The sequence below is a fragment of the Anomaloglossus baeobatrachus genome, chromosome 12 (genome assembly GCF_048569485.1).
Source record: "Anomaloglossus baeobatrachus isolate aAnoBae1 chromosome 12, aAnoBae1.hap1, whole genome shotgun sequence".
Taxonomy (NCBI): Eukaryota; Metazoa; Chordata; class Amphibia; order Anura; family Aromobatidae; genus Anomaloglossus; species Anomaloglossus baeobatrachus.
In genome coordinates, this window is record NC_134364.1 from 3,397,922 (window position 1) to 3,422,638 (window position 24,717).

The following is a 24,717-nucleotide window of genomic DNA, read 5'->3' on the forward strand; positions in this document are numbered from 1 at the left end:
TGGCACCTGTAGTTCTCCCCCCCGCAGGACAGGCAGATTCCGGGGCATGCTGGCACCTGTAGTCCCCCCCCACCCCCCACCCCAGGACAGGCAGATTCCGGGGCATGCTGGCACCTGTAGTCTCCCCCCCCCCCAGGACAGGCAGATTCCGGGGCATGCTGGCACCTGTAGTCCCCCCCCAGGACAGGCAGATTCCGGGGCATGCTGGCACCTGTAGTCCCCCCCCAGGACAGGCAGATTCCGGGGCATGCTGGCACCTGTAGTTCTCCCCTCCCAGGACAGGCAGATTCCGGGGCATGCTGGCACCTGTAGTTCTCCCCTCCGCAGGACAGGCAGATTCCGGGGCATGCTGGCACCTGTAGTTCTCCCCTCCGCAGGACAGGCAGATTCCGGGGCATGCTGGCACCTGTAGTTCTCCCCTCCGCAGGACAGGCAGATTCCGGGGCATGCTGGCACCTGTAGTTCTCCCCTCCGCAGGACAGGCAGATTCCGGGGCATGCTGGCACCTGTAGTCCCCTCCACAGCAGCTGACCGCAGATTCCTTTACTATTTTATTATTTTAAAACTTTAAATACAACAGAAGATAGAAGCCCCGGCCATCACTGCCCATGAGTTCACAGCAATGCACAACAGTCCAGCAGCCGACCCGGAGCGCTGCTGACATTGCTGCGGTGTCAGTGCAGGCCCCGGGGGCACACACCACTTGCTGCCTATGTACACGGGCCCCTGGGACCAGACACGGGCCCCGTCAGTCCGCGAGGAGCCGGCCCCTCACTCCTTCCTGCGCTTCTTGCCTTCGTGCTCGTGCTCCTTGACGCGGCCGCTGTCTGACGGGCGTTTAGAGCCTCCATGCTGTTTGGCTTCTTCCAAGAATTTATCCAAACCGAAAGGATCCTCCTCAAACTGCACCGGGCCGTCCCTGCGCTGCTTCCGATCGGAGCCCGAGAAATCCTTATCTGGGACAAACCTGCGGAGGTGATGAGGAAAAGAAGGGGTTAACGGCAGCGGCAATCCTTCCCAATAGAGACAAGGCCCGGATGTGGGAGGGTCCGGCGCAGGCATGGTGGGCTCCCGGAAGCGTCTCACCTGTTGGTCTTCATCAGAGTGTCTATGTCGGTGCTGTACATGTCGGAGTCGGTGTTCTTGGGCCGGTAGATTGTCTGCGCCACCTCTTTGCTGCTCCTCCAGGGCTGGGAGTACACGTTGTACGTCTCGTCCTCCCCACCGGCAAAGCCGCTGTCCAGACCCTGCAGTCGAAACAATCACACAGGGTGAGGCGGACGGTCGGCTCCCCGCACGTAGGGTCCGGAGACCCTGCGCACAAAGCTGCTCAGTCATCGCCGCCATAACTAGCCCGAGGCCCACGCGGCAGAGCCAGGGGCTCGTCTGTCACGCCCGCTATGACGGTGCTCGTACCCTGCTCTGGTTGAAGAGCCGCTGGTCGTACTGGACCTCTGCGGACGGTCGCTGGCTCGGGATTCCTAGGGCGATCTGCTCACTGATGTCACGGTCTTCATTCCTCTGAAGCTTGGACCTGGCAGACAGAGGGCACATTACAGTAAGTAAAGCCCCCCGGAGTCCAGCACAGGACCCCAACACTCCGGCCTCACCTCTTATCTGGAGCCGCTCGGGACAGGTTGCGCTCATGCTGCCGCTCTTTCCGCCTGTTGTCTCGGATCTCATCACGCTCTCTGGCGTCACCGTCCTCTGCGGAGTGTAAGCACATGTAGTGAGTTGTGGGGGACCCCGCCAGCCGCCCCTCATCTCCCTTCACTCACCCTTCTCCGCATGAGACTTAATGCCGGCTCTTCGCTCTCGAGCGATCTGTGCCAGCTCGCGCAGCTTCTCTTCCTTCTTCTCCTTTTCCTTCTGCGCCATCTTCCTCTCCACCTGGGCTCTCATCTCCACAGCTTCTCTGGCCTACAAAACCACAAAGATGGCTCCTCAGTGACGCTGGCGGGAGGCTGCAGACAAGGCGCCACGAGAGGGACTCACCTTCCGGTCAGCAATATACAGCGCCTCAGCCAATTTCGCAAAGTTCTCATTAATGTGGACGGTCTGCAGCCCTCGGCCATCGGCAGCCAGCCGCTTGTCCAGGGGGATGGTGTAACCCTGTGGAGAGCAGCACAATAGTGGCGTCCCTGACAGCGAGCAGAGCCGGGGGCCGACCCGGAAGAGGGCCTCCTTACCTTGGCGTTCTTCCAGTTGGAGATACACGGTGGGATCTTCCACTCCTGCTGCTCCTTCACAGTCATCTGCAAAGAGGACACGGCAGGTCATACATGAGGGGTCTGATCCGTGTACCCCATCAGCAGGGGATAGCCGCCAGGCAGCGAGGACACAGCGGGTCATACATGAGGGGTCTGATCCGTGTACCCCATCAGCAGGGGATAGCCGCCAGGCAGCGAGGACACAGCGGGTCACACACGAGGGGTCTGATCTGTGTACCCGATCAGCAGGGGATAGCCGCCAGGCAGCGAGGACACAGCGGGTCACACACGAGGGGTCTGATCCGTGTACCCCATCAGCAGGGGATAGCCACCAGGCAGCGAGGACACAGCGGGTCACACACGAGGGGTCTGATCTGTGTACCCCATCAGCAGGGAATAGCCGCCAGGCAGGGAGGACACAGCGGGTCACACACGAGGGGTCTGATCTGTGTACCCTATCAGCAGGGGATAGCCACCAGGCAGCAAGGACACAGCGGGTCACACACGAGGGGTCTGATCTGTGTACCCCATCAGCAGGGGATAGCCGCCAGGCAGCAAGGACACTGAGTCAGACACGAGGGGTCCGATCTGTGTACCCCATCAGCAGGGGATAGCCGCCAGGCAGCGAGGACACAGCGGGTCACACACGAGGGGTCTGATCTGTGTACCCCATCAGCAGGGGATAGCCACCAGGCAGCAAGGACACAGCGGGTCACACACGAGGGGTCTGATCTGTGTACCCCATCAGCAGGGGATAGCCACCAGGCAGCAAGGACACAGCGGGTCACACACGAGGGGTCTGATCTGTGTACCCCATCAGCAGGGAATAGCCGCCAGGCAGGGAGGACACAGCGGGTCACACACGAGGGGTCTGATCTGTGTACCCCATCAGCAGGGGATAGCCACCAGGCAGCAAGGACACAGCGGGTCACACACGAGGGGTCTGATCTGTGTACCCCATCAGCAGGGGATAGCCGCCAGGCAGCAAGGACACTGAGTCAGACACGAGGGGTCCGATCTGTGTACCCCATCAGCAGGGGATAGCCGCCAGGCAGCGAGGACACAGCGGGTCACACACGAGGGGTCTGATCTGTGTACCCCATCAGCAGGGGATAGCCACCAGGCAGCAAGGACACAGCGGGTCACACACGAGGGGTCTGATCTGTGTACCCCATCAGCAGGGGATAGCCACCAGGCAGCAAGGACACAGCGGGTCACACACGAGGGGTCTGATCTGTGTACCCCATCAGCAGGGGATAGCCGCCAGGCAGCAAGGACACTGAGTCAGACACGAGGGGTCCGATCTGTGTACCCCATCAGCAGGGGATAGCCGCCAGGCAGCGAGGACACAGCGGGTCACACACGAGGGGTCTGATCCGTGTACCCCATCAGCAGGGGATAGCTGCCAGGCAGCAAGGACACAGCGAGTCAGACACGAGGGGTCTGATCCGTGTACCCCATCAGCAGGGGATAGCCACCAGGCAGCAAGGACACAGCGGGTCACACACGAGGGGTCTGATCTGTGTACCCCATCAGCAGGGGATAGCCGCCAGGCAGCAAGGACACTGAGTCAGACACGAGGGGTCCGATCTGTGTACCCCATCAGCAGGGGATAGCCGCCAGGCAGCGAGGACACAGCGGGTCACACACGAGGGGTCTGATCTGTGTACCCCATAAGCAGGGGATAGCCACCAGGCAGCAAGGACACAGCGGGTCACACACGAGGGGTCTGATCTGTGTACCCCATCAGCAGGGGATAGCCGCCAGGCAGCAAGGACACTGAGTCAGACACGAGGGGTCCGATCTGTGTACCCCATCAGCAGGGGATAGCCGCCAGGCAGTGAGGACACAGCGGGTCACACACGAGGGGTCTGATCTGTGTACCCCATCAGCAGGGGATAGCCGCCAGGCAGCGAGGACACAGCGGGTCACACACGAGGAGTCTGATCTGTGTACCCCATCAGCAGGGAATAGCCGCCAGGCAGCGAGGACACAGCGGGTCACACACACGTGGGGTCGGATCCAAGTACCCCATCAGCAGGGGATAGCCGCCAGGCAGCGAGGACACAGCGGGTCACACACGAGGGGTCTGATCTGTGTACCCCATCAGCAGGGGATAGCCGCCAGGCAGCGAGGACACAGCAGGTCACACACGAAGGGTCTGATCTGTGTACCCCATCAGCAGGGGATAGCCGCCAGGCAGCGAGGACACAGCGGGTCACACACGAGGGGTCTGATCCGTGTACCCCATCAGCAGGGGATAGCTGCCAGGCAGCAAGGACACAGCGAGTCAGACACGAGGGGTCTGATCCGTGTACCCCATCAGCAGGGGATAGCCGCCAGGCAGCGAGGACACGGCAGGTCATACATGAGGGGTCTGATCCGTGTACCCCATCAGCAGGGGATAGCCGCTAGGCAGCGAGGTCATTCAGCCACGACGGTAATGTGTGGGGGAGCCGCCGTTGTGCCAGGGTGGCTAATCAGAGATAGCTGCGGTCTCCCCAGGTCCAGGCCATGTCTGATAGCCGAGAACCGGACCTCATCCATTGCTCCAGACACGTGCCGCCTGCCCTCAGCTGGCCTAACTACCGATGGCACAGCTCATAGCGGGGTCCCCACCCTGTGCCCATCTCGCGGCACCGGAAATTAATGACTGCTCCTTGTCCTCTGCGATCTCAGCCACGTCATATTACGAGGAAAGGACGCAGAGGCTCGAGGCGGCACCAACCTTCCTGCTGGGAGAATGCATAACAGGCGCCGGCGGGGACGGGGGGCCGCGAGGAATCTTCTTGTTAATCCTGAGAAAAGACGGCAATGTTAGCGGTCCTCCCATTTTCTCACCTCCTACCTCTCTGCGCCCAGGAAATACTCACTTGAAGCGAGGCGGCTCCATGGGGTCTTTCTGCATCTCCACCATCCGGATGACCCTCTGTTTAGCTCCAGAGTTAAATGCGACCCCCTGCTGAGACGGCGTGTACCTGAGAGAGCAAAGCGTCATTATTTAAGGTGTGACCCCCCCCACTGGCTCCCATAACACTGCGGGGGCCACTCACCGGATGTACTGTGCAGGGGCCAACTTGTCTGCTGCCCGCACTGGCATGGCTGCCGCTATCTTCTGGGACACCGCTTTATCCAGGGCCTGACGGGTCTTCTCTGTGAGCTAGAAGATCACAACCATCACTATAGCGGCTTTCACCCCAAGGTTCTTGCACCTACTCTTATACTCAAACCCCCCACGCCCCTACCCGGTGAGGCCGGGGGCGAGGCCTGTTGTGAATGGTGTCTGGTAGAGCTCCGCTCTTGGACTCCCTCCGGTGGTCGCTGAGGTTAGTGGTCAGATTCTGTTCCTCAGTTCTACACACCTGGTTGGCAGCTCAAACCTTGATTTTGGATATAGGCGTGTGTTGGCTGTTTGTCTCTGCCAGTTGTCTGAAATTCCAGAGACTATAGGAATCTGTCTCTTGTCCTGGCTTCCCCGCTATCAAGCTAAGTTCTTGGTTTTGCTTCATACTTTGTGTGTGTTATTTGCTTATTGCTTCTGTGAATTATCTCTGAAGGTTTTTGTATTGAATCCTGTTTTGTTTGTGCCTTCAGATAAGGAAGATTTATCTTTCTAGTCAGTCTATGGTATTAATCTTAGCAAGGGTTAAGCTGGGGGTCACACTAAACGACAGCGACGACGTCGCTGTTACGTCACCATTTTCTGTGACGTAGCAGCGACCTTGTAAGTCGCTGTTATGATCGCTGCTTAGCTGTCAAACAGCGACGCAGCAGCGATCATAATGTCGCTACATGTGCAGAGAGCAGGGAGCCACACACACTGCTTAGCGCTGGCTCCTTGCTCTCCTAGCTACAGTACACATAGGGTTAATTAACCCGATGTGTACTGCAGCTACGTGTGCAGGGAACAGGAGCTGGCGCTGGCAGCGTGAGAGCTGCAGAGGCTGGTAACGAAGGTAAATATCGGGTAACCAGGGAAAGGTCTTCCCTTGGTTACCCGATGTTTACCGTGGTTACAGCTTTCCGCAGCTGCCAGACGCCGGCTCCTGCTCCCTGCTCGCTTCATTTGTCGCTATCTCGCTGTCACACACAGCGATGTGTGCGTCACACCGGGAGAGCGACGACCAAAAAATGAAGCTGGACATTCAGCAACGACCGGCGACCTCACAGCAGGGGCCAGCTCGTTGCTGGATGTCACACACAGCGACAGCGACGGGACGTCGCTGCTACGTCACAGAAAATGGTGACGTAGCAGCGACGTCGTTGTCGCTATGTGTGACACCACCTTTAGTCGGCAGGGTAATTGCTTTTCCTACCAGAGTCTTGTACGGATTGTGAACGTGCGAGTATTAGATTACTCTTCTTTTTTGCACATTCCGGGTAGGACGTTTTGATAGAGTTTTTCATGCCGACCACAAGAGTTCCCTATCCTGTCTTTTGTATTTAGTATAGTGTGGCCTCTCTTTGCTCCATCTTGCTCTGTCTGTGTATGTCTTTTCATCTTTGCTCAGTGGACATGTGGGAGGCTGTCTATTGTCTTTGGGGAAATCTGCTCTGAGGCAAGATAATTTCTTTTCACTTTCTGCCTTGTAGGCTATGTAGTCCTCCGGCTGGGTTTGAGGCATCTAGGTTGTTAGGCATGCTGCCCAGCTACTTCTAGTGTGGTGTTAAGTTCAGGGCTTGCGGTCGGTACTTTATTACCTACGATTCTGGGGAATTGTTTTCATGGTAGTCATTAAACATCGGATCATAACAGAGGCCCCCCCCCACCCGACAGACGAGGCCGGGGGCGAGGCTCCGCTCCTCCCACAGACAAGGCCGAGGCTCGGCTCCCCCACACAGACGAGGCCGGGGACAAGTCCTCCCCCCCCCCTTCTGCTTTACGCTTTGAGTTGTGACCTCCAGATTCTCCATGGAAGGCTGGAGTCACACTTGCCAGTGTAAAATCGGACCGAGTCTCATGCTAAAAAGTAGCACGAGCTCTGTGCGAGTGTTGATCCGTGTACAATGCAACTGCAATGTGCGATCCGTGTGTGATCCGTTTTTATTCTCAGCAGCTATGTCATCTGCCATTCAGCTCTGCTACATGGCCGCTAACAGAAGACACAGACAGAGCCATGTAGCAGAGCTGAATGGTAGATGACAGCAGACACAGACAGAGCCATGTAGCAGAGCTGAATGGCCGCTGACAGCAGACACAGACAGAGCCATGTAGCAGAGCTGAATGGCCGCTGACAGCAGACACAGACAGCCATGTAGCAGAGCTGAATGGCCGCTGACAGCAGACACAGACAGAGCCATGTAGCAGAGCTGAATGGCCGCTGACAGCAGCCACAGACAGCCATGTAGCAGAGCTGAATGGCAGATGACAGCAGACACAGACAGAGCCATGTAGCAGAGCTGAATGGCCGCTGACAGCAGACACAGACAGAGCCATGTAGCAGAGCTGAATGGCCGCTAACAGCAGACAGACAGAGCCATGTAGCAGAGCTGAATGGCCGCTGACAGCAGACACAGACAGAGCCATGTAGCAGAGCTGAATGGCCGCTGACAGCAGACACAGACAGAGCCATGTAGCAGAGCTGAATGGCAGATGACAGCAGACACAGACAGAGCCATGTAGCAGAGCTGAATGGCAGATGACAGCAGACACAGAAAGAGCCGCACGATCAGAATGAACTCGGATGAACTTCACCCGACTTCATTGTCATCCCGCGGCTCTGTCTGTGTGGCATGGCCTGATTTTTGTTCACAGGTGAATCCCCTGAGTGACTGCAGTGATCTCTGCTATCAGCGGTGCCGTCACTGAGGTTACCCGCAGCCACAGCAGAAGTCCTCCCGCTGAGATCTGTAGCCGCGGGTAACCTGAGTGACGTCATCGCTGATAGCGGGACTCACTTCAGTCGCTGCGGGGAGCTCACAGAGAGCGATCGTGGTCTGTGACCGCACGCTGTCAGCTTCTGATGTAGCAGAGCTGAAAGCGTTGTGCAACCTCCGTGGATTACGTCAGACATGGAGGGGTATATGGGGACTTGAATAAAGTGGTGAAAGAGGGTGTTTTTTTTTGTCATTTATTTCAAATAAAGGTTTTTTTTGGTGTATGTCTTCATTTTCTTTATCTTACAGATTAATCATGGAAGGTATCTTGGGGAGATTTTCTTTATCTTACAGATTAATCATGGAAGGTATCTTGGGGAGACGCCTGCCATGATTTACCTAGGACTTAGTGGCAGCTATAGGCTGCTTCCATTAACTCCTTATTACCTCGATTGCCACCGCACCAGGGCAATTCTGGATGAGCTGGGGACAGTCCCGGGACTGTCGCATTTAATGGATGCAGCTATTCCGGACGGCTGCTGGCTGATATTGTTAGGCTGGGGGGCTCCCCATAATGTGGCGCTCCCCATCCTGACAATACCAGCCTCCAGCCGTGTGGCTTTACCCTGGTTGGTATCAAAATTGGGGGGAACCGCATGTTTTGTTTTTTTTTTAAATTTTTTAATTTACTGCACGATATAGACACACCCACTGGCAGCTGTGATTGGTTGCAGTGAGACAGATGTCACTCAACGTGGGGGGGTGTCTGGCTGCAACCAATCATAAGCACCGGTGGGCGGGGAAAGCAGTGAATACATGGAGGTAACGAGCGGCCGACTTTCTTCGGCGCTCCATTGGGAGACCCAGACGATTGGGTGTATAGTACTGCCTCCGGAGGCCACACAAAGCATTACACTAAAAAGTGTAAGGCCCCTCCCCTTCTGGCTATACACCCCCAGTGGGATCACTGGCTCACCAGTTTTCTGCTTTGTGCGAAGGAGGTCAGACATCCACGCATAGCTCCACTGTTTAGTCAGCAGCAGCTGCTGACTATGTCGGATGGAAGAAAAGAGGGCCCATACTAGGGCCCCCAGCATGCTCCCTTCTCACCCCACTTTATGTCGGCGGTGTTTGTTAAGGTTGAGGTACCCACTGTGGGTACGGAGGCTGGAGCCCACATGCTGTTTTCCTTCCCCATCCCCCTGAGGGGCTCTGAGGAAGTGGGATCTTACCGGCCCCCAAGCCCTGAGGCCGGGCTCCATCCACAGACCCATAGAACCTGCTGGATACGGAGCTGGGTACCGTTCAGGGACAAGGCCCTGCGACATTCAGGTACTCTGTGTCCCAAACAGGCCGCGCACATTCCAGACTTGCTGGGTGTGCTAGTGCGCCGGGGACAGTAGCGCTGCGCGCTGGGGTTACAGTCACTACAGTTTTTCTGAGTGACTTTATGTGTTGGGGACTGCCGCGCCGACCGCCCCTGGAGCGGCGGCGCGGCTGAGACTTGTAGTGCGCCGGGGACTTAGCGCTGACCGTGCTTTTACGACGGCGTCGCTTATAAATTTAGTCCCCGGCTTCTGCGGCCTAGCTCCGCTTCGTTCCCGCCCCCACCCTGTCAATCAGGGCAAGGGAGAGACGCTGTACGATTAATCAGCGCCGAGGGCTGGAGTCTTATTTACATGCTCCAGCCCTCTCACTGAGCACAGGGGGACGCTGGTTTCCCGCTCTTTGTCTGCACACGCCCAGGGCCCGCCCCTCTCCATAGGACGCCGGCAGCCATTCCTACATGCAGTCTGGCTGGAGAACGGACACAGGCTCTGGGAGACCCAGACAAGGGATTTCTGGCGACCACACACCCGCGTTAAGCGGGCGGTAAGCAGCACTTTTAGTGCTGGCCCCACTAGTGCCACAGTGTTATATTGGTGTACCTTTTTTTCTCTATACCATATATATATATGTATATATATATTGCACTGTAAGGTCGCTTCTTGGCTGTATACCCTATCTTGCTCTGAGGAGACGACAACATGTCATCCGCAAAACGCAAGGGTGCCAAGACACAGGCTGTAAGCGCTGCTTGTGCCGCTTGTGGGGCTGATCTACCGGCAGGTTCCAATGACCCCCATTGTGTGCAATGTTCGGTCCCTGTGCCACTTCGTCAGCCGGAGTCTATGGTGGTAGTGGCCCAGGCAGAGTCGCCGGTGAACCCTGTCCCGGTGACGGGGACAGAGTTTGCAGTTTTTGCTGACAAGATGTCTGTCACTATGACAAAGATACTAGAGACCTTGCAGGCCAGGCCAGTTACTCAGTCCATGGACACTGCTGCGGCAATGTTCCCCGGTCCCCCTCAGTTGGAGTTAATCCGTGCTTCAAGGGGGTCCCAGGCATCTCAGCCTGACGGCTCTGATTCAGATGACAGTCCCAGGCAGCCTAAGCGTGCTCGCTGGGAGAGACCCTCCACGTCATCACGCGGATCAGGGTCTCAGCGAGAAGGGTCTCTATATGATGAGACAGAGGTGGGTGATCAGGAGTCTAATCCTGAAACCGCTCTCAATCTGGATACTCCTGATGGTGACGCCATGGTAAATGACCTTATAGCGGCCATCAATAGACTGTTGGATATTTCTCCCCCTGCCCCTTCTGCAGAGGAGGCAGCTGCACAGCAGGAGAAGTTCCATTTCAGGTATCCCAAGCGTAAATTGAGTACTTTTCTGGACCACTCTGACTTCAGAGAATCAGTCCAGAAACACCATGCTTACCCTGATAAGCGTTTCTCCAAACGTCTTAAGGATACACGTTATCCCTTTCCCCCTGACGTGGTCAAACGCTGGACCCAGTGTCCAAAGGTGGATCCCCCAATCTCCAGGCTTGCAGCTAGATCCATAGTTGCAGTGGAGGATGGGGCTTCACTTAAAGATGCCAATGACAGACAGATGGACCTTTGGTTAAAGTCTGTCTATGAAGCTATCGGCGCGTCGTTTGCTCCAGCATTCGCGGCCGTGTGGGCACTCCAAGCTATTTCAGCTGGTCTGGCACAGGTGGACTCTATCATACGTCCAGCAGTGCCGCGAGTAGCGTCCCTAACCTCGCAAATGTCTGCGTTTGCGACTTACGCTATCAACGCTGTCCTGGACTCTACAAGCCGTACCTCAATGGCGTCTGCCAACTCTGTGGTTTTGCGCAGAGCCTTGTGGTTAAAGGAATGGAAAGCAGATTCTGCTTCCAAGAAATGTTTAACCAGCTTGCCGCTATCTGTAGATAGACTGTTTGGTGAACAATTGGCTGAAATCATTAAGCAATCCAAGGGTAAAGACTCCTCCTTACCCCAGCCCAGATCAAGCAAACCTCAACAGAGGAAGTGGCAGTCGAGGTTTCGGTCCTTTCGAGGCTCGGGCAGGGCCCAATTCTCCTCGTCCAAAGGGACTCAGAAGGAGCAAAGGAGCTCAGATTCCTGGCGGGCTCACTCACGCCCCAAGAAAACAACCGGAGGAACCGCTTCCAAGGCGGCTGCCTCATCACTTTCGGCCTCATCCCTCCGCGTCCTCGGTCGGTGGCAGGCTCTCCCGCTTTTGCGACATTTGGCTGCCACAGGTCAAAGACCGGTGGGTAGCAGACATTTTGTCTCACGGGTACAGGATAGAATTCAGTTCTCATCCTCCGCCTCGGTTCTTCAGAACCTCCCCACATCCCGACCGAGCAGATGCCCTGCTGCAGGCGGTGTGCTCACTAAGAGCAGAAGGAGTGGTGATCCCTGTTCCTCTGCAGGAACAAGGGCAAGGTTTTTACTCCAATCTCTTCGTGGTTCCAAAAAAGGACGGCTCGTTCCGTCCTGTTCTGGACCTAAAGCTGCTCAACAAGCATGTGAACGCCAGGCGGTTCCGGATGGAATCCCTCCGCTCCGTCATTGCCTCAATGTCTCAAGGAGATTTCCTTGCATCAAAAGACATCAAAGATGCTTATCTCCACGTGCCGATTGCTACAGAGCACCAACGTTTTCTACGTTTCGTGATAGGAGACGACCATCTCCAGTTCGTAGCTCTGCCATTTGGTCTGGCGACAGCCCCACGGGTTTTTACCAAGGTCATGGCGGCAGTGGTAGCAGTCTTGCATTCTCAGGGACATTCGGTGATCCCTTACTTAGACGATCTACTTGTCAAAGCACCCTCTCAAGAGGCATGCCAACACAGCCTGAATGTTGCGCTGGAGACTCTCTAGACTTTCGGGTGGATCATCAACTTTTCAAAGTCAAACCTGGCACCGACTCGATCACTAACGTATCTTGGCATGGAGTTTCATACTCTGCCAGCGATAGTGAAGCTTCCGCTGGACAAGCAGCGGTCACTACAGACAGGGGTGCAGTCTCTCCTTCAGGGTCAGTCGCACCCCTTAAGGCGCCTCATGCACTTCCTAGGGAAGATGGTGGCAGCAATGGAGGCAGTCCCGTTTGCGCAGTTTCATCTGCGCCCACTTCAATGGGACATTCTCCGCCAGTGGGACGGGAAGACAACTTCCCTAGACAGGAAAGTCTCCCTTTCTCAGATGACCAAGGACTCTCTGCAATGGTGGCTTCTTCCCACCTCATTATCGCAGGGAAGATCATTCCTGCCCCCATCCTGGGCAGTGGTCACGACAGACGCGAGTCTGTCAGGGTGGGGAGCAGTTTTTCTCCACCACAGGGCTCAAGGGACGTGGACTCAGCAGGAGTCCACCCTTCAGATCAATGTTCTGGAAATCAGGGCAGTGTATCTTGCCCTACTAGCCTTCCAGCAGTGGCTGGAAGGAAAGCAGATCCGAATTCAGTCGGACAACTCCACAGCGGTGGCATACATCAACCACCAAGGAGGGACACGCAGTCGGCAAGCCTTCCAGGAAGTCAGGCGGATTCTGATGTGGGTGGAGGAAAGAGCATCCACCATATCCGCAGTTCACATCCCGGGCGTAGAAAACTGGGAAGCAGACTTCCTCAGTCGCCAGGGCATGGACGCAGGGGAATGGTCCCTTCACCCGGACGTGTTTCAGGAAATCTGCTGCCGCTGGGGGAGGCCGGACGTCGACCTAATGGCGTCTCGGCACAACAACAAGGTCCCGACCTTCATAGCGCGGTCTCGCGATCAAAGAGCTCTGGCGGCAGACGCCTTAGTGCAAGATTGGTCGCAGTTCCGGCTCCCTTATGTGTTTCCACCTCTGGCACTCTTGCCCAGAGTGTTACGCAAGATCAGATCCGATTGCGGCCGCGTCATACTCGTCGCCCCAGACTGGCCGAGGAGGTCGTGGTACCCGGATCTGTGGCATCTCACGGTCGGCCAACCGTGGGCACTACCAGACCGTCCAGACTTACTGTCCCAAGGGCCGTTTTTCCATCGGAATTCTGCGGCCCTGAACCTGACTGTGTGGCCATTGAGTCCTGGATCCTAGCGTCTTCAGGATTACCCCAAGGGGTCGTGGCCACCATGAGACAGGCTAGGAAGTCCACTTCTGCTGAGATCTACCACAGAACGTGGAAGATTTTCTTATCCTGGTGCTCTGCACAAGGAGTATCCCCCTGGCCATTCGCGTTACCTGTCGTTCTTTCCTTCCTGCAATCTGGGTTGGAAAAGGGCTTGTCGCTCGGCTCCCTTAAAGGGCAAGTCTCGGCACTATCCGTGTTTTTTCAGAAGCGTCTAGCACGACTTTCTCAGGTGCGCACGTTCCTGCAGGGGGTTTGTCATATCGTACCTCCGTACAGGCGGCCGTTAGATCCGTGGGATCTAAACAAGGTCCTTGTTGCTCTCCAGAAGCCGCCCTTCGAGCCTCTGAGGGATGTGTCACTTTCTCGACTCTCACAGAAAGTGGCCTTTCTGGTAGCGGTCACGTCTCTTCGGAGAGTGTCTGAGCTAGCAGCGCTGTCATCCAAAGCTCCTTTCCTGGTGTTCCACCAGGACAAGGTAGTGCTGCGCCCCATTCAGGAGTTTCTCCCGAAGGTGGTATCCTCTTTTCATCTTAATCAGGATATCTCTTTGCCTTCCTTTTATCCGCATGCAGTTCATCGGTATGAAAAGGATTTACATTTGTTGGATCTGGTGAGAGCACTCAGAATCTACATTTCCCGCACGGCGCCCCTGCGCCGCTCGGATACACTCTTTGTCCTTGTCGCTGGTAAGCGCAAAGGGTCGCAGGCTTCCAAAGCCACCCTGGCTCGATGGATCAAAGAACCAATTCTTGAAGCCTACCGTTCTGCTGGGCTTCCGGTTCCATCAGGGCTGAAGGCCCATTCTACCAGAGCCGTGGGTGCGTCCTGGGCATTACGGCACCAGGCTACGGCTCAACAGGTGTGCCAGGCAGCTACCTGGTCGAGTCTGCACACTTTCACCAAACATTATCAGGTGCATACCTATGCTTCGGCGGACGCCAGCCTAGGTAGAAGAGTCCTGCAGGCGGCAGTTGCCTCCCCGTAGGGGAGGGCTGTCTTTGCAGCTCTAACATGAGGTATTTCTTTACCCACCCAGGGATTGCTTTTGGACGTGCCAATCGTCTGGGTCTCCCAATGGAGCGCCGAAGAAGAAGGGAATTTTGTTACTTACCGTAAATTCCTTTTCTTCTAGCTCTTATTGGGAGACCCAGCACCCGCCCTGTTGTCCTTCGGGATTTTTGGTTGTTTTTCGGGTACACATGTTGTTCATGTTGAATGGTTTTCAGTTCTCCGATGTTACTTCGGAGTGAATTTGTTTAAACCAGTTCTTGGCTTTCCTCCTTCTTGCTTTTGCACTAAAACTGGTGAGCCAGTGATCCCACTGGGGGTGTATAGCCAGAAGGGGAGGGGCCTTACACTTTTTAGTGTAGTGCTTTGTGTGGCCTCCGGAGGCAGTGCTATACACCCAATCGTCTGGGTCTCCCAATAGGAGCTAGAAGAAAAGGAATTTACGGTAAGTAACAAAATTCCCTTCTTTTCAAAAGAGGAAAAGCCGCCGGAGCAGTGTGACAGCCGTGCAGCGCCACGCCGGTGATCAGCGAGTATGAGAGAGGGGGGAGACAGAGAGAGACCTCACTCATTTCCAGTGTTTTCTGCAACCTGCGATAAAGGTATTTAGAAGAACGCATGTCAGTAGGATGGTCCGTGTGCCGTCAGTGTGCCGTCAGTAGGATGGTCCGTGTGTCGTCAGTGTGCCGTCAGTAGGATGGTCCGTGTGTCGTCAGTGTGCCGTCAGTAGGATGGTCCGTGTGTCGTCAGTGTGCCGTCAGTAGGATGGTCCGTGTGCCGTCAGTGCGCCGTCAGTGTGCCGTCAGTAGGATGGTCCGTGTGCCGTCAGTGTGCCGTCAGTAGGATGGTCCGTGTGTCGTCAGTGTGCCGTCAGTAGGATGGTCCGTGTGTCGTCAGTGTGCCGTCAGTAGGATGGTCCGTGTGCCGTCAGTGTGCCGTCAGTAGGATGGTCCGTGTGTCGTCAGTGTGCCGTCAGTAGGATGGTCCGTGTGCCGTCAGTGTGCCGTCAGTAGGATGGTCCGTGTGTCGTCAGTGTGCCGTCAGTAGGATGGTCCGTGTGTCGTCAGTAGGATGGTCCGTGTGTCGTCCGTGTGCCGTCAGTAGGATGGTCCGTGTGCCGTCAGTAGGATGGTCCGTGTGCCGTCAGTAGGATGGTCCGTGTGCCGTCAGTAGGATGGTCCGTGTGCCGTCAGTAGGATGGTCCGTGTGCCGTCAGTAGGATGGTCCGTGTGCCGTCAGTAGGATGGTCCGTGTGCCGTCAGTAGGATGGTCCGTGTGCCGTCAGTAGGATGGTCCGTGTGCCGTCAGTGTGCCGTCAGTGTGCCGTCAGTGTGCCGTCAGTGTGCCGTCAGTGTGCCGTCAGTGTGCCGTCAGTGTGCCGTCAGTGTGCCGTCAGTGTGCCGTCCGTTTATTTACCCGCTCCCATAGACTTGTATTGGAGTGACTCGCACGTGAAACTCTACAAAACGCAGCATGCTGGGATTTTTTTCTCAGTCTGATTTGGAGTGAGAAATAAATGGCAGATGGAGCTGAATCATTGCATAACATTGGTCCGAGTGCAAGGATTTCTCACACTGCACTCGTGCGAGTTAATGGCAAGTGTGACTCCGGCCTAACACTACCGCTGCCGTCACAGAGCTCGCCGGAGACAGAGGGGAGCAGTAGTGATGGCGAGTATCAGACCGGGGACTGACGTATAAAGCACACTCCGCCACCAGAAGAGGCAGCGCCACCAAATCTGAAACCCATCCCCCGCACCTCACGAACAGCCTCCTCGTCCGGCCTCTGCAGCTCGGGGTCGTCTTCGTCCATCACCTCCTTAGGGACGAGGTCGGTGTATTTACTGAATATGACCTGGAAAATGCAAAGCAGAGAAAGTGATAACGAAGACCGGCGGCACGGGCCCGGCCGGAGGATCCGCGGACACGGGCGATGGCAGCAGCTATAGTCCAGTACAGCGCCCCCTGGCGGCTCCTCACCTTCTCCTTGGACTGGCCCTGCCGAGCGATGGCGTCGTACTTGATCTTGCCCTCGGCGTCCACCTGCACGGCCAGGGCGTTGGACATGCGCTTCTTCCTCCCCATCTCCAGCGGGTACTGAGCCACATGAATCTCCGGGAAGGCGCCGCCATCTGCAAAATCCTGCACAGAGGAGAAGATAGTGAGAAGACAGCGGGGTCTGCGGCAGCCGGGAGGGTGGAGCCCGGCCCCCCGCTCACCTCCAGGCTCCGGGGCACCCAGCCTTTCCGATGGCCATAGGGAGGCGGCTCTCGGCGTGACGTCACCAGCGCAGTCTGACGAGACCTCTGAGCGCGGAGCTTCTCCTCCGCCTCCAGCTGATCCTGGGAAAGCTGTGTGGGGGCCGGCAGAAAACTGCGAGAAACAGCGACCGGCACAGGCGGTCAGAGGGGAACCATACACAGAGGAGACCCCCAACCTGCACCAAGAGCGGGAGAAAGAGACCCCCCCCAACCAGGAGAAAGAGACCCCCCCCCGCACCCTGCACCAGGAAAAAGAGACCCCCACCCTGCACCAAGAGCGGGAGAAAGAGACCCCCCTGCACCAGAAGCGGGAGAAAGAGACCCCCCCGCACCAGGAGAAAGAGACCCCCCCGCACCCTGCACCAGGAGAAGGAGACCCCCCTGCACCAAGTGCAGGAGAAAGAACCCCCCCCCCCCGCACCAGGAGACCCCCCCCCCGCACCCTGCCCCAGGAGAAGGAGACCCCCCCCGCACCCCTGCACCAGGAGAAGGAGACCCCCCCCGCACCCTGCACCAGGAGAAGGAGACCCCGCCCCGCACCCTGCACCAGGAGAAGGAGACCCCGCCCCGCACCCTGCACCAGGAGAAGGAGACCCCGCCCCGCACCCTGCACCAGGAGAAGGAGACCCCGCCCCGCACCCTGCACCAGGAGAAGGAGACCCCGCCCCGCACCCTGCACCAGGAGAAGGAGACCCCGCCCCGCACCCTGCACCAGGAGAAGGAGACCCCGCCCCGCACCCTGCACCAGGAGAAGGAGACCCCGCCCCGCACCCTGCACCAGGAGAAGGAGACCCCGCCCCGCACCCTGCACCAGGAGAAGGAGACCCCGCCCCGCACCCTGCACCAGGAGAAGGAGACCCCGCCCCGCACCCTGCACCAGGAGAAGGAGACCCCGCCCCGCACCCTGCACCAGGAGAAGGAGACCCCGCCCCGCACCCTGCACCAGGAGAAGGAGACCCCGCCCCGCACCCTGCACCAGGAGAAGGAGACCCCGCCCCGCACCCTGCACCAGGAGAAGGAGACCCCGCCCCGCACCCTGCACCAGGAGAAGGAGACCCCGCCCCGCACCCTGCACCAGGAGAAGGAGACCCCGCCCCGCACCCTGCACCAGGAGAAGGAGACCCCGCCCCGCACCCTGCACCAGGAGAAGGAGACCCCGCCCCGCACCCTGCACCAGGAGAAGGAGACCCCGCCCCGCACCCTGCACCAGGAGAAGGAGACCCCGCCCCGCACCCTGCACCAGGAGAAGGAGACCCCGCCCCGCACCCTGCACCAGGAGAAGGAGACCCCGCCCCGCACCCTGCACCAGGAGAAGGAGACCCCGCCCCGCACCCTGCACCAGGAGAAGGAGACCCCGCCCCGCACCCTGCACCAGGAGAAGGAGACCCCGCCCCGCACCCTGCACCAGGAGAAGGAGACCCCGCCCCGCACCCTGCACCAGGAGAAGGAGACCCCGCCCCGCACCCTGCACCAGGAGAAGGAGACCCCGCCCCGCACCCTGCACCAGGAGAAGGAGACCCCGCCCCGCACCCTGCACCAGGAGAAGGAGACCCCGCCCCGCACCCTGCACCAGGAGAAGGAGACCCCGCCCCGCACCCTGCACCAGGAGAAGGAGACCCCGCCCCGCACCCTGCACCAGGAGAAGGAGACCCCGCCCCGCACCCTGCACCAGGAGAAGGAGACCCCGCCCCGCACCCTGCACCAGGAGAAGGAGACCCCGCCCCGCACCCTGCACCAGGAGAAGGAGACCCCGCCCCGCACCCTGCACCAGGAGAAGGAGACCCCGCCCCGCACCCTGCACCAGGAGAAGGAGACCCCGCCCCGCACCCTGCACCAGGAGAAGGAGACCCCGCCCCGCACCCCGCACCAGGAGAAGGAGACCCCGCCCCGCACCCCGCACCAGGAGAAGGAGACCCCGCCCCGCACCCCGCACCAGGAGAAGGAGACCCCGCCCCGCACCCCGCACCAGGAGAAGGAGACCCCCCCGCACCCCGCACCAGGAGAAGGAGACCCCCCCGCACCCCGCACCAGGAGAAGGAGACCCCCCCGCACCCCGCACCAGGAGAAGGAGACCCCCCCGCACCCCGCACCAGGAGAAGGAGACCCCCCCGCACCCCGCACCAGGAGAAGGAGACCCCCCCGCACCCCGCACCAGGAGAAGGAGACCCCCCCGCACCCCGCACCAGGAGAAGGAGACCCCCCCGCACCCCGCACCAGGAGAAGGAGACCCCCCCGCACCCCGCACCAGGAGAAGGAGACCCCCCCGCACCCCGCACCAGGAGAAGGAGACCCCCCCCGCACCCCGCACCAGGAGAAGGAGACCCCCCCCGCACCCCGCACCAGGAGAAGGAGACCCCCCCCGCACCCCGCACCAGGAGAAGGAGACCCCCCCGCACCCCGCACCAGGAGAAGGAGACCCCCCCCGCACCCCGCACCAGGAGAAGGAGACCCCCCCCCCTTTACACCAGGAGAAAGACCCCCCCCCCTTTACACCAGGAGAAAGACCCCCCCCCCCTTTACACCAGGAGAAAGACCCCCCCCCCCTTTACACCAGGAGAAAGACCCCCCCCCCCTTTACACCAGGAGAAAGACCCCCCCCCCTTTACACCAGGAGAAAGACCCCCCCCCCTTTACACCAGGAGAAAGACCCCCCCCCCTTTACACCAGGAGAAAGACCCCCCCCCTTTACACCAGGAGAAAGACCCCCCCCCCTTTACACCAGGAGAAAGACCCCCCCCCCTTTACACCAGGAGAAAGACCCCCCCCCCTTTACACCAGGAGAAAGACCCCCCCCCCCCTTTACACCAGGAGAAAGACCCCCCCCCCTTTACACCAGGAGAAAGACCCCCCCCCTTTACACCAGGAGAAAGACCCCCCCCTTTACACCAGGAGAAAGACCCCCCCCTTTACACCAGGAGAAAGACCCCCCCCCTTTACACCAGGAGAAAGACCCCCCCCTTTACACCAGGAGAAAGACCCCCCCCCCTTTACACCAGGAGAAAGAACCCCCCCCTTTACACCAGGAGAAAGACCCCCCCCCTTTACACCAGGAGAAAGACCCCCCCCTTTACACCAGGAGAAAGACCCCCCCCTTTACACCAGGAGAAAGACCCCCCCCCCCCCCTTTACACCAGGAGAAAGACACCCCCCCCCCCCTTTACACCAGGAGAAAGACCCCCCCCTTTACACCAGGAGAAAGACCCCCCCCCCCCCTTTACACCAGGAGAAAGACACCCCCCCCCCCCCCTTTACACCAGGAGAAAGACCCCCCCCCTTTACACCAGGAGAAAGACCACCCCCCTTTACACCAGGAGAAAGACCCCCCCCCCTTTACACCAGGAGAAAGACCCCCCCCCCCCCCTTTACACCAGGAGAAAGACCCCCCCCCCCCTTTACACCAGGAGAAAGACCCCCCCCCCCCTTTACACCAGGAGAAAGACCCCCCCCCCTTTACACCAGGAGAAAGACCCCCCCCCCCTTTACACCAGGAGAAAGACCCCCCCCCTTTACACCAGGAGAAAGACCCCCCCCCCTACACCAGGAGAAAGACCCCCCCCCTTTACACCAGGAGAAAGACCCCCCCCCTTTACACCAGGAGAAAGACCCCCCTTTACACCAACACGTCTTCCCCCAACGAAACCTCCCCTCCCCCCCGATCCTGGGGGGACGTCTCTTCTCAACCCCCCCCCCCTTGCACCGATCCTGGGGGGCAGTCTCTCTTCTCTCCCCCCCCTGCACCGATCCTGGGGGGACGTCTCTCCCCTCCCCCCTGCACCGATCCTGGGGGGACGTCTCTCCCCTCCCCCCTGCACCGATCCTGGGGGGACGTCTCTCCCCTCCCCCCTGCACCGATCCTGGGGGGACGTCTCTCCCCTCCCCCCTGCACCGATCCTGGGGGGACGTCTCTCCCCTCCCCCCTGCACCGATCCTGGGGGGACGTCTCTCCCCTCCCCCCTGCACCGCTCCTGGGGGGGGGGGGGCGTCTCGTCCTCTCCCCCCCGCACTGATCCCGAGGAGACCCGCTCTTCCGGACCCCCAGGCGCCGTGTCCTCCTCCCTCCGCGCAGCTGCCCCCGAGTCCATGGCTCCCGCAGATGAGGCCCTAGAGCCCCGGACTCCTCACCTCGCCAGCGCCATCTCTGCGATCGTCCCTACAACCGGAAACTGCTTTCCATTAGACCGGAACTGACGAAAGGTCACATGAGCAGGTCGGCGCGTGCACAGCACTGGAGGAATGTCCGCGCGCAGCCGCCATGATGTCGAAGCCCGTCACCTCTAAACTCCTCCCCTCCTCGTGTACGCGGATGGTTTCTCCCAGCCTCCTGCTCTCTGCTCCCAGCGCCTCGGACGGGGAACTACAAGTCCCGGCGTCCACTGCGCCTTCTGGATTGTGCCAAGTGCTGTTAGGGAGATTGTCAGGCGGAGAACACAGCACCGAAGCCAGAGGGGGCGTCAGGTGCGGGCAGAGTGGGGACCCCCGACACGTGACCCTCCTCCTGTCTTGTCTGATTTCTGGTGGCATCTTTCCCCTGCGGAGCTGCCAGCGATCAGCCTCCCCCCCCCCCCCCGCCAGCGCTCAGCCCTCCCCCCTGCCAGCGATCAGCCCCCCCCCAGCCAGCGATCAGCCTTCCCCAGCCAGCGATCAGCCCCCCCCCCCCCCCCCCCCGCCAGCGCTCAGCCCTCCCCCGCCAGCGATCAGCCCCCCCAGCCTGCGCTCAGCCCTCCCCCGCCTGCGCTCAGCCCTCCCCCCGCCAGCGCTCAGCCCTCCCCCCTGCCAGCGATCAGCCCCCCCCAGCCAGCGATCAGCCTTCCCCAGCCAGCGATCAGCCCCCCCCCCCCCGCCAGCACTCAGCCCTCCCCCCCGCCAGCGATCAGCCCCCCCAGCCTGCGCTCAGCCCTCCCCCGCCTGCGCTCAGCCCTCCCCCCGCCAGCGCTCAGCCCTCCCCCCGCCAGCGCTCAGCCCTCCCCCCTGCCAGCGATCAGCCCCCCCCCAGCCAGCGATCAGCCTTCCCCAGCCAGCGATCAGCCCCCCCCCCCCCCCGCCAGCGCTCAGCCCTCCCCCGCCAGCACTCAGCCCTCCCCCCGCCAGCGATCAGCCCCCCCAGCCTGCGCTCAGCCCTCCCCCGCCTGCGCTCAGCCCTCCCCCCGCCAGCGCTCAGCCCTCCCCCCGCCAGCGCTCAGCCCCCCCCCCCGCCAGCGCTCAGCCCTTCCCCTGCCAGCGCTCAGCCCTCCCCCCCGCCAGCGCTCAGCCCTCCCCCCCACCAGCGCTCAGCCCTCCCCCCACGCCAGCGCTCAGCCCTCCCCCCTGCCAGCTCTCAGCCCTTCCTCCCGCCAGCTCTCAGCCCTTCCACTGCCAGCACTCACCACTCTTCCCGCCAGCGCCCAACCTACCCACCGCCAGCTCTCAGCTCTCCCCCCGCTATCTCTAAGCCCCTTCCGTGCATCGCTCAGCCCTCCCACTGCCAGCGATCACCACTCTCCCTGCCAGCACTCAACCAACCCACCGCCAGCGCTCCCCCCACCAACGCTCAGCACTCCCCAGCCCCCCAGCCAGTGTTCAGTTCTGCCCCGGCCAGCGCACAGCTCTCTGTTGTGAATGTCGTCTGTGTGTGTGTGCTGTTCTGGAGCTTTCTCTGGTGGCCAGGAATGGTAGTGAAGCTGAGTCTGAGCCTGTGACTCAGACAGGTGTCGGTGTTAATTGGGAATTGGGGAAGTCGTATTGCAGACAAGCCTGGTGTATATAGGACAGCACTTTCAGCCCGGCTGACGCCGGTTATAATTGTATATTCCTCAGTCTCTGTTCCTGGCTTGGTGTTCTGTCCTTCCCTGTCTTACTGTGCAAGACTTCTGCAGATAGGTTTGTAAGCTTTTTACTTGCTTCCTGGTTTACACCTTAGGGTGTTTGTTTTTCTTGGTTTTGTTTTTTTATCTGTTTTCTTGCAGGTGAAGATTTGCTTTTCTAGTTTGGTGAGCATGGGTTCCTCTGTGCTGACTCTTCTGCAGGAAAAGGGACATTCTCCCTGTTGAACTTGATTATTTGCACTTTTGTGTTCTTTTTGGTATTTTGTTCTTCCATTATTTACAGGAGTACCTGATATAGTGGGGGTGAGGTCTTTCGACCTCCAGGGCCATTTTTACTATCAGGAGTTTGGTATTTTTCTGCAGGGTGTTGTACTGACCACAACCAGTTTCCTTTCCTTTCCTTTGTGTCTAGTTAGTTGGGCCTCGCCTTTGCTAAATCTATTTTTCCTTTCTGTGTGTCTGAGGCAAGATAGATTTCCTCATTTCAATCTGTGAGGTGTAGCTAGTTTCTCCAACTGTGACGAGGCGTCTAGGTGTTTAGGAACGCTCCACGGCTACTTCTAGTGTGGTCTGATAGTCAGGGGATTGCGGTAAGCTCAGGTTCCAACTACTCTTGGCGTTCTTGGTGTTTTTCTACTAATGGGATTTTTTTTGTAATCTTCCACGGTTACCGGATCACAACAGTTCTCCCCCCGCCAGCACTCAGAACTTCGCTGACATCGCTCAGCCCTCCCCCACTAGCACTCTGCAGTCCTCTGACATCACTCAGCCCTTCCACTCCAGCGCTCGGCACCTCCTCCGCCAGCATTAAGTATTCCCCCGCCTGCGCTCGGCACTCCCCCACCAGTGCTCAGCATCTATCTGACATTGCTCAGCCATCCCCCACTAGCTCTCAGGTATCCCTCGCCAGCTCTCAGCACCATCCTCCCCCGCCAGCGCTCATCAGTTTCTCAGCACTCCCCCGCCAGCGCGCATCACTCCCCAGCTAGCTCTCGGCACTCCCCCCCCGCCCCAGCTCTCGGCACTCTTCCCCCCCCCCCCCAGCTCTCGGCACTTCCCCCTCCAGCTCTCGGCACCCCCCCCCCATCCAGCTCTCGGCACTCCCCCTCCAGCTTTTGGCACCCCTCCCCCCAGCTCTCAACACTCCCCCCCAGCTTTCGGCACTCCCCCCTCTAGCTTTCGGCACTCCCCCTCTAGCTTTCGGCACTCCCCCTCTAGCTTTCGGCACTCCCTCTCTAGCTTTCGGCACTCCCCCTCTAGCTTTCGGCACTCCCCCTCTAGCTTTCGGCACTCCCCCCTCCAGCTTTCGGCACTCCCCCTCTAGCTTTCGACACTACCCCCGGCTCTCGGCACTCCCCCCCTTCCCCCTCCAGCTTTCAGCACTCTCCCCTCCAGCTTTCGGCACTCCGCCCAGCTCTCGGCACTCCCCCCCCAGCTCTCAGCACTTCCCCCTCCAGCTCTCGGCAATCCCCCCCCAGCTCTCGGCACTCCCCCCCAGCTCTTGGCACTCCCCCCAGCTCTCAGCATTCCCCCTCCAGCTCTCGGCTCGGCACTCCCCCCCCCTTCCCCCCCCAGCTCTCGGCACTTCCACCTCCAGCAATAGGCACTCCCCCCCCAGCTCTCGGCACTCCCCCCCCAGCTCTCGGCACTCCCCCCCCCCCCCCGCTCTCGGCACTCCCACCCCCCCCCGCTCTCGGCACCCCCCCTCCAGCTTTTGGCACCCCTCCCCCCAGCTCTCAACACTCCCCCCCCAGCTTTCGGCACTCCCCCCTCCAGCTTTCGGCACTCCCCCCTCCAGCTTTCGGCACTGCTCCCCAGCTCTCGGCACTCCCCCCCCCCCAGCTCTCGGCACTCCCCCCCCAGCTCTCGGCACTCCCTCCCCAGCTCTCGGCACTCCCCCCCAGCTCTCGGCACTCCCCCCCCAGCTCTCGGCACTCCCCCCTCCAGCTCTCGGCACTCCCCCCTCCAGCTCTCGGCACTCCCCCCCCAGCTCTCGGCACTCCCCCCTCCAGCTCTTGGAACTCCCCCCCCCCCTCCAGCTCTCGGCATCCCCCTAGCTCTCAGCACTCACCCTCCAGCTCTCGGCTCGGCACCCCCCCCCCAGCTCTCGCCACTCCCCCCCCCAGCTCTCGCCACTCCCCCCACCAGCTCTCGCCACTCCCCCCCAGCTCT

General features: G+C 59.7%; 2 protein-coding genes across 10 annotated transcripts in view; one reads left to right on the top strand and one right to left on the bottom strand.

Moving 5' to 3' along the window:
• Positions 1–538: 538 nt before the first annotated feature.
• SNW1 (SNW domain containing 1) lies at positions 539–20,942 on the bottom strand. Its single transcript, XM_075331244.1, has 14 exons — positions 20,867–20,942; positions 16,703–16,856; positions 16,464–16,625; positions 16,243–16,338; positions 5,264–5,370; positions 5,084–5,188; positions 4,939–5,008; positions 2,190–2,255; positions 1,996–2,112; positions 1,779–1,920; positions 1,611–1,707; positions 1,417–1,534; positions 1,087–1,247; positions 539–967 (listed from the first exon to the last, which is right to left on the bottom strand). The coding sequence occupies exons 1-14, from the start codon at positions 20,878–20,880 to the stop codon at positions 772–774; spliced, it is 1,605 nt and encodes a 534-aa protein (XP_075187359.1). The 5' UTR covers positions 20,881–20,942; the 3' UTR covers positions 539–771.
• Positions 20,943–21,038: 96 nt separating this feature from the next.
• ADCK1 (aarF domain containing kinase 1) overlaps positions 21,039–24,717 on the top strand; it is a 59,265-nt gene continuing 55,586 nt past the window's right edge. For all 9 annotated transcript variants that reach the window (XR_012727625.1, XM_075329502.1, XM_075329507.1 and 6 more), the window contains exon 1: positions 21,039–21,199. Coding sequence is in view for 8 of the 9 variants with exons in the window: in XM_075329502.1 (XP_075185617.1) it covers positions 21,048–21,199 (152 nt within the window). In the remaining variant the exon portion in view is untranslated. The remainder of the gene's footprint in view (positions 21,200–24,717) is intronic.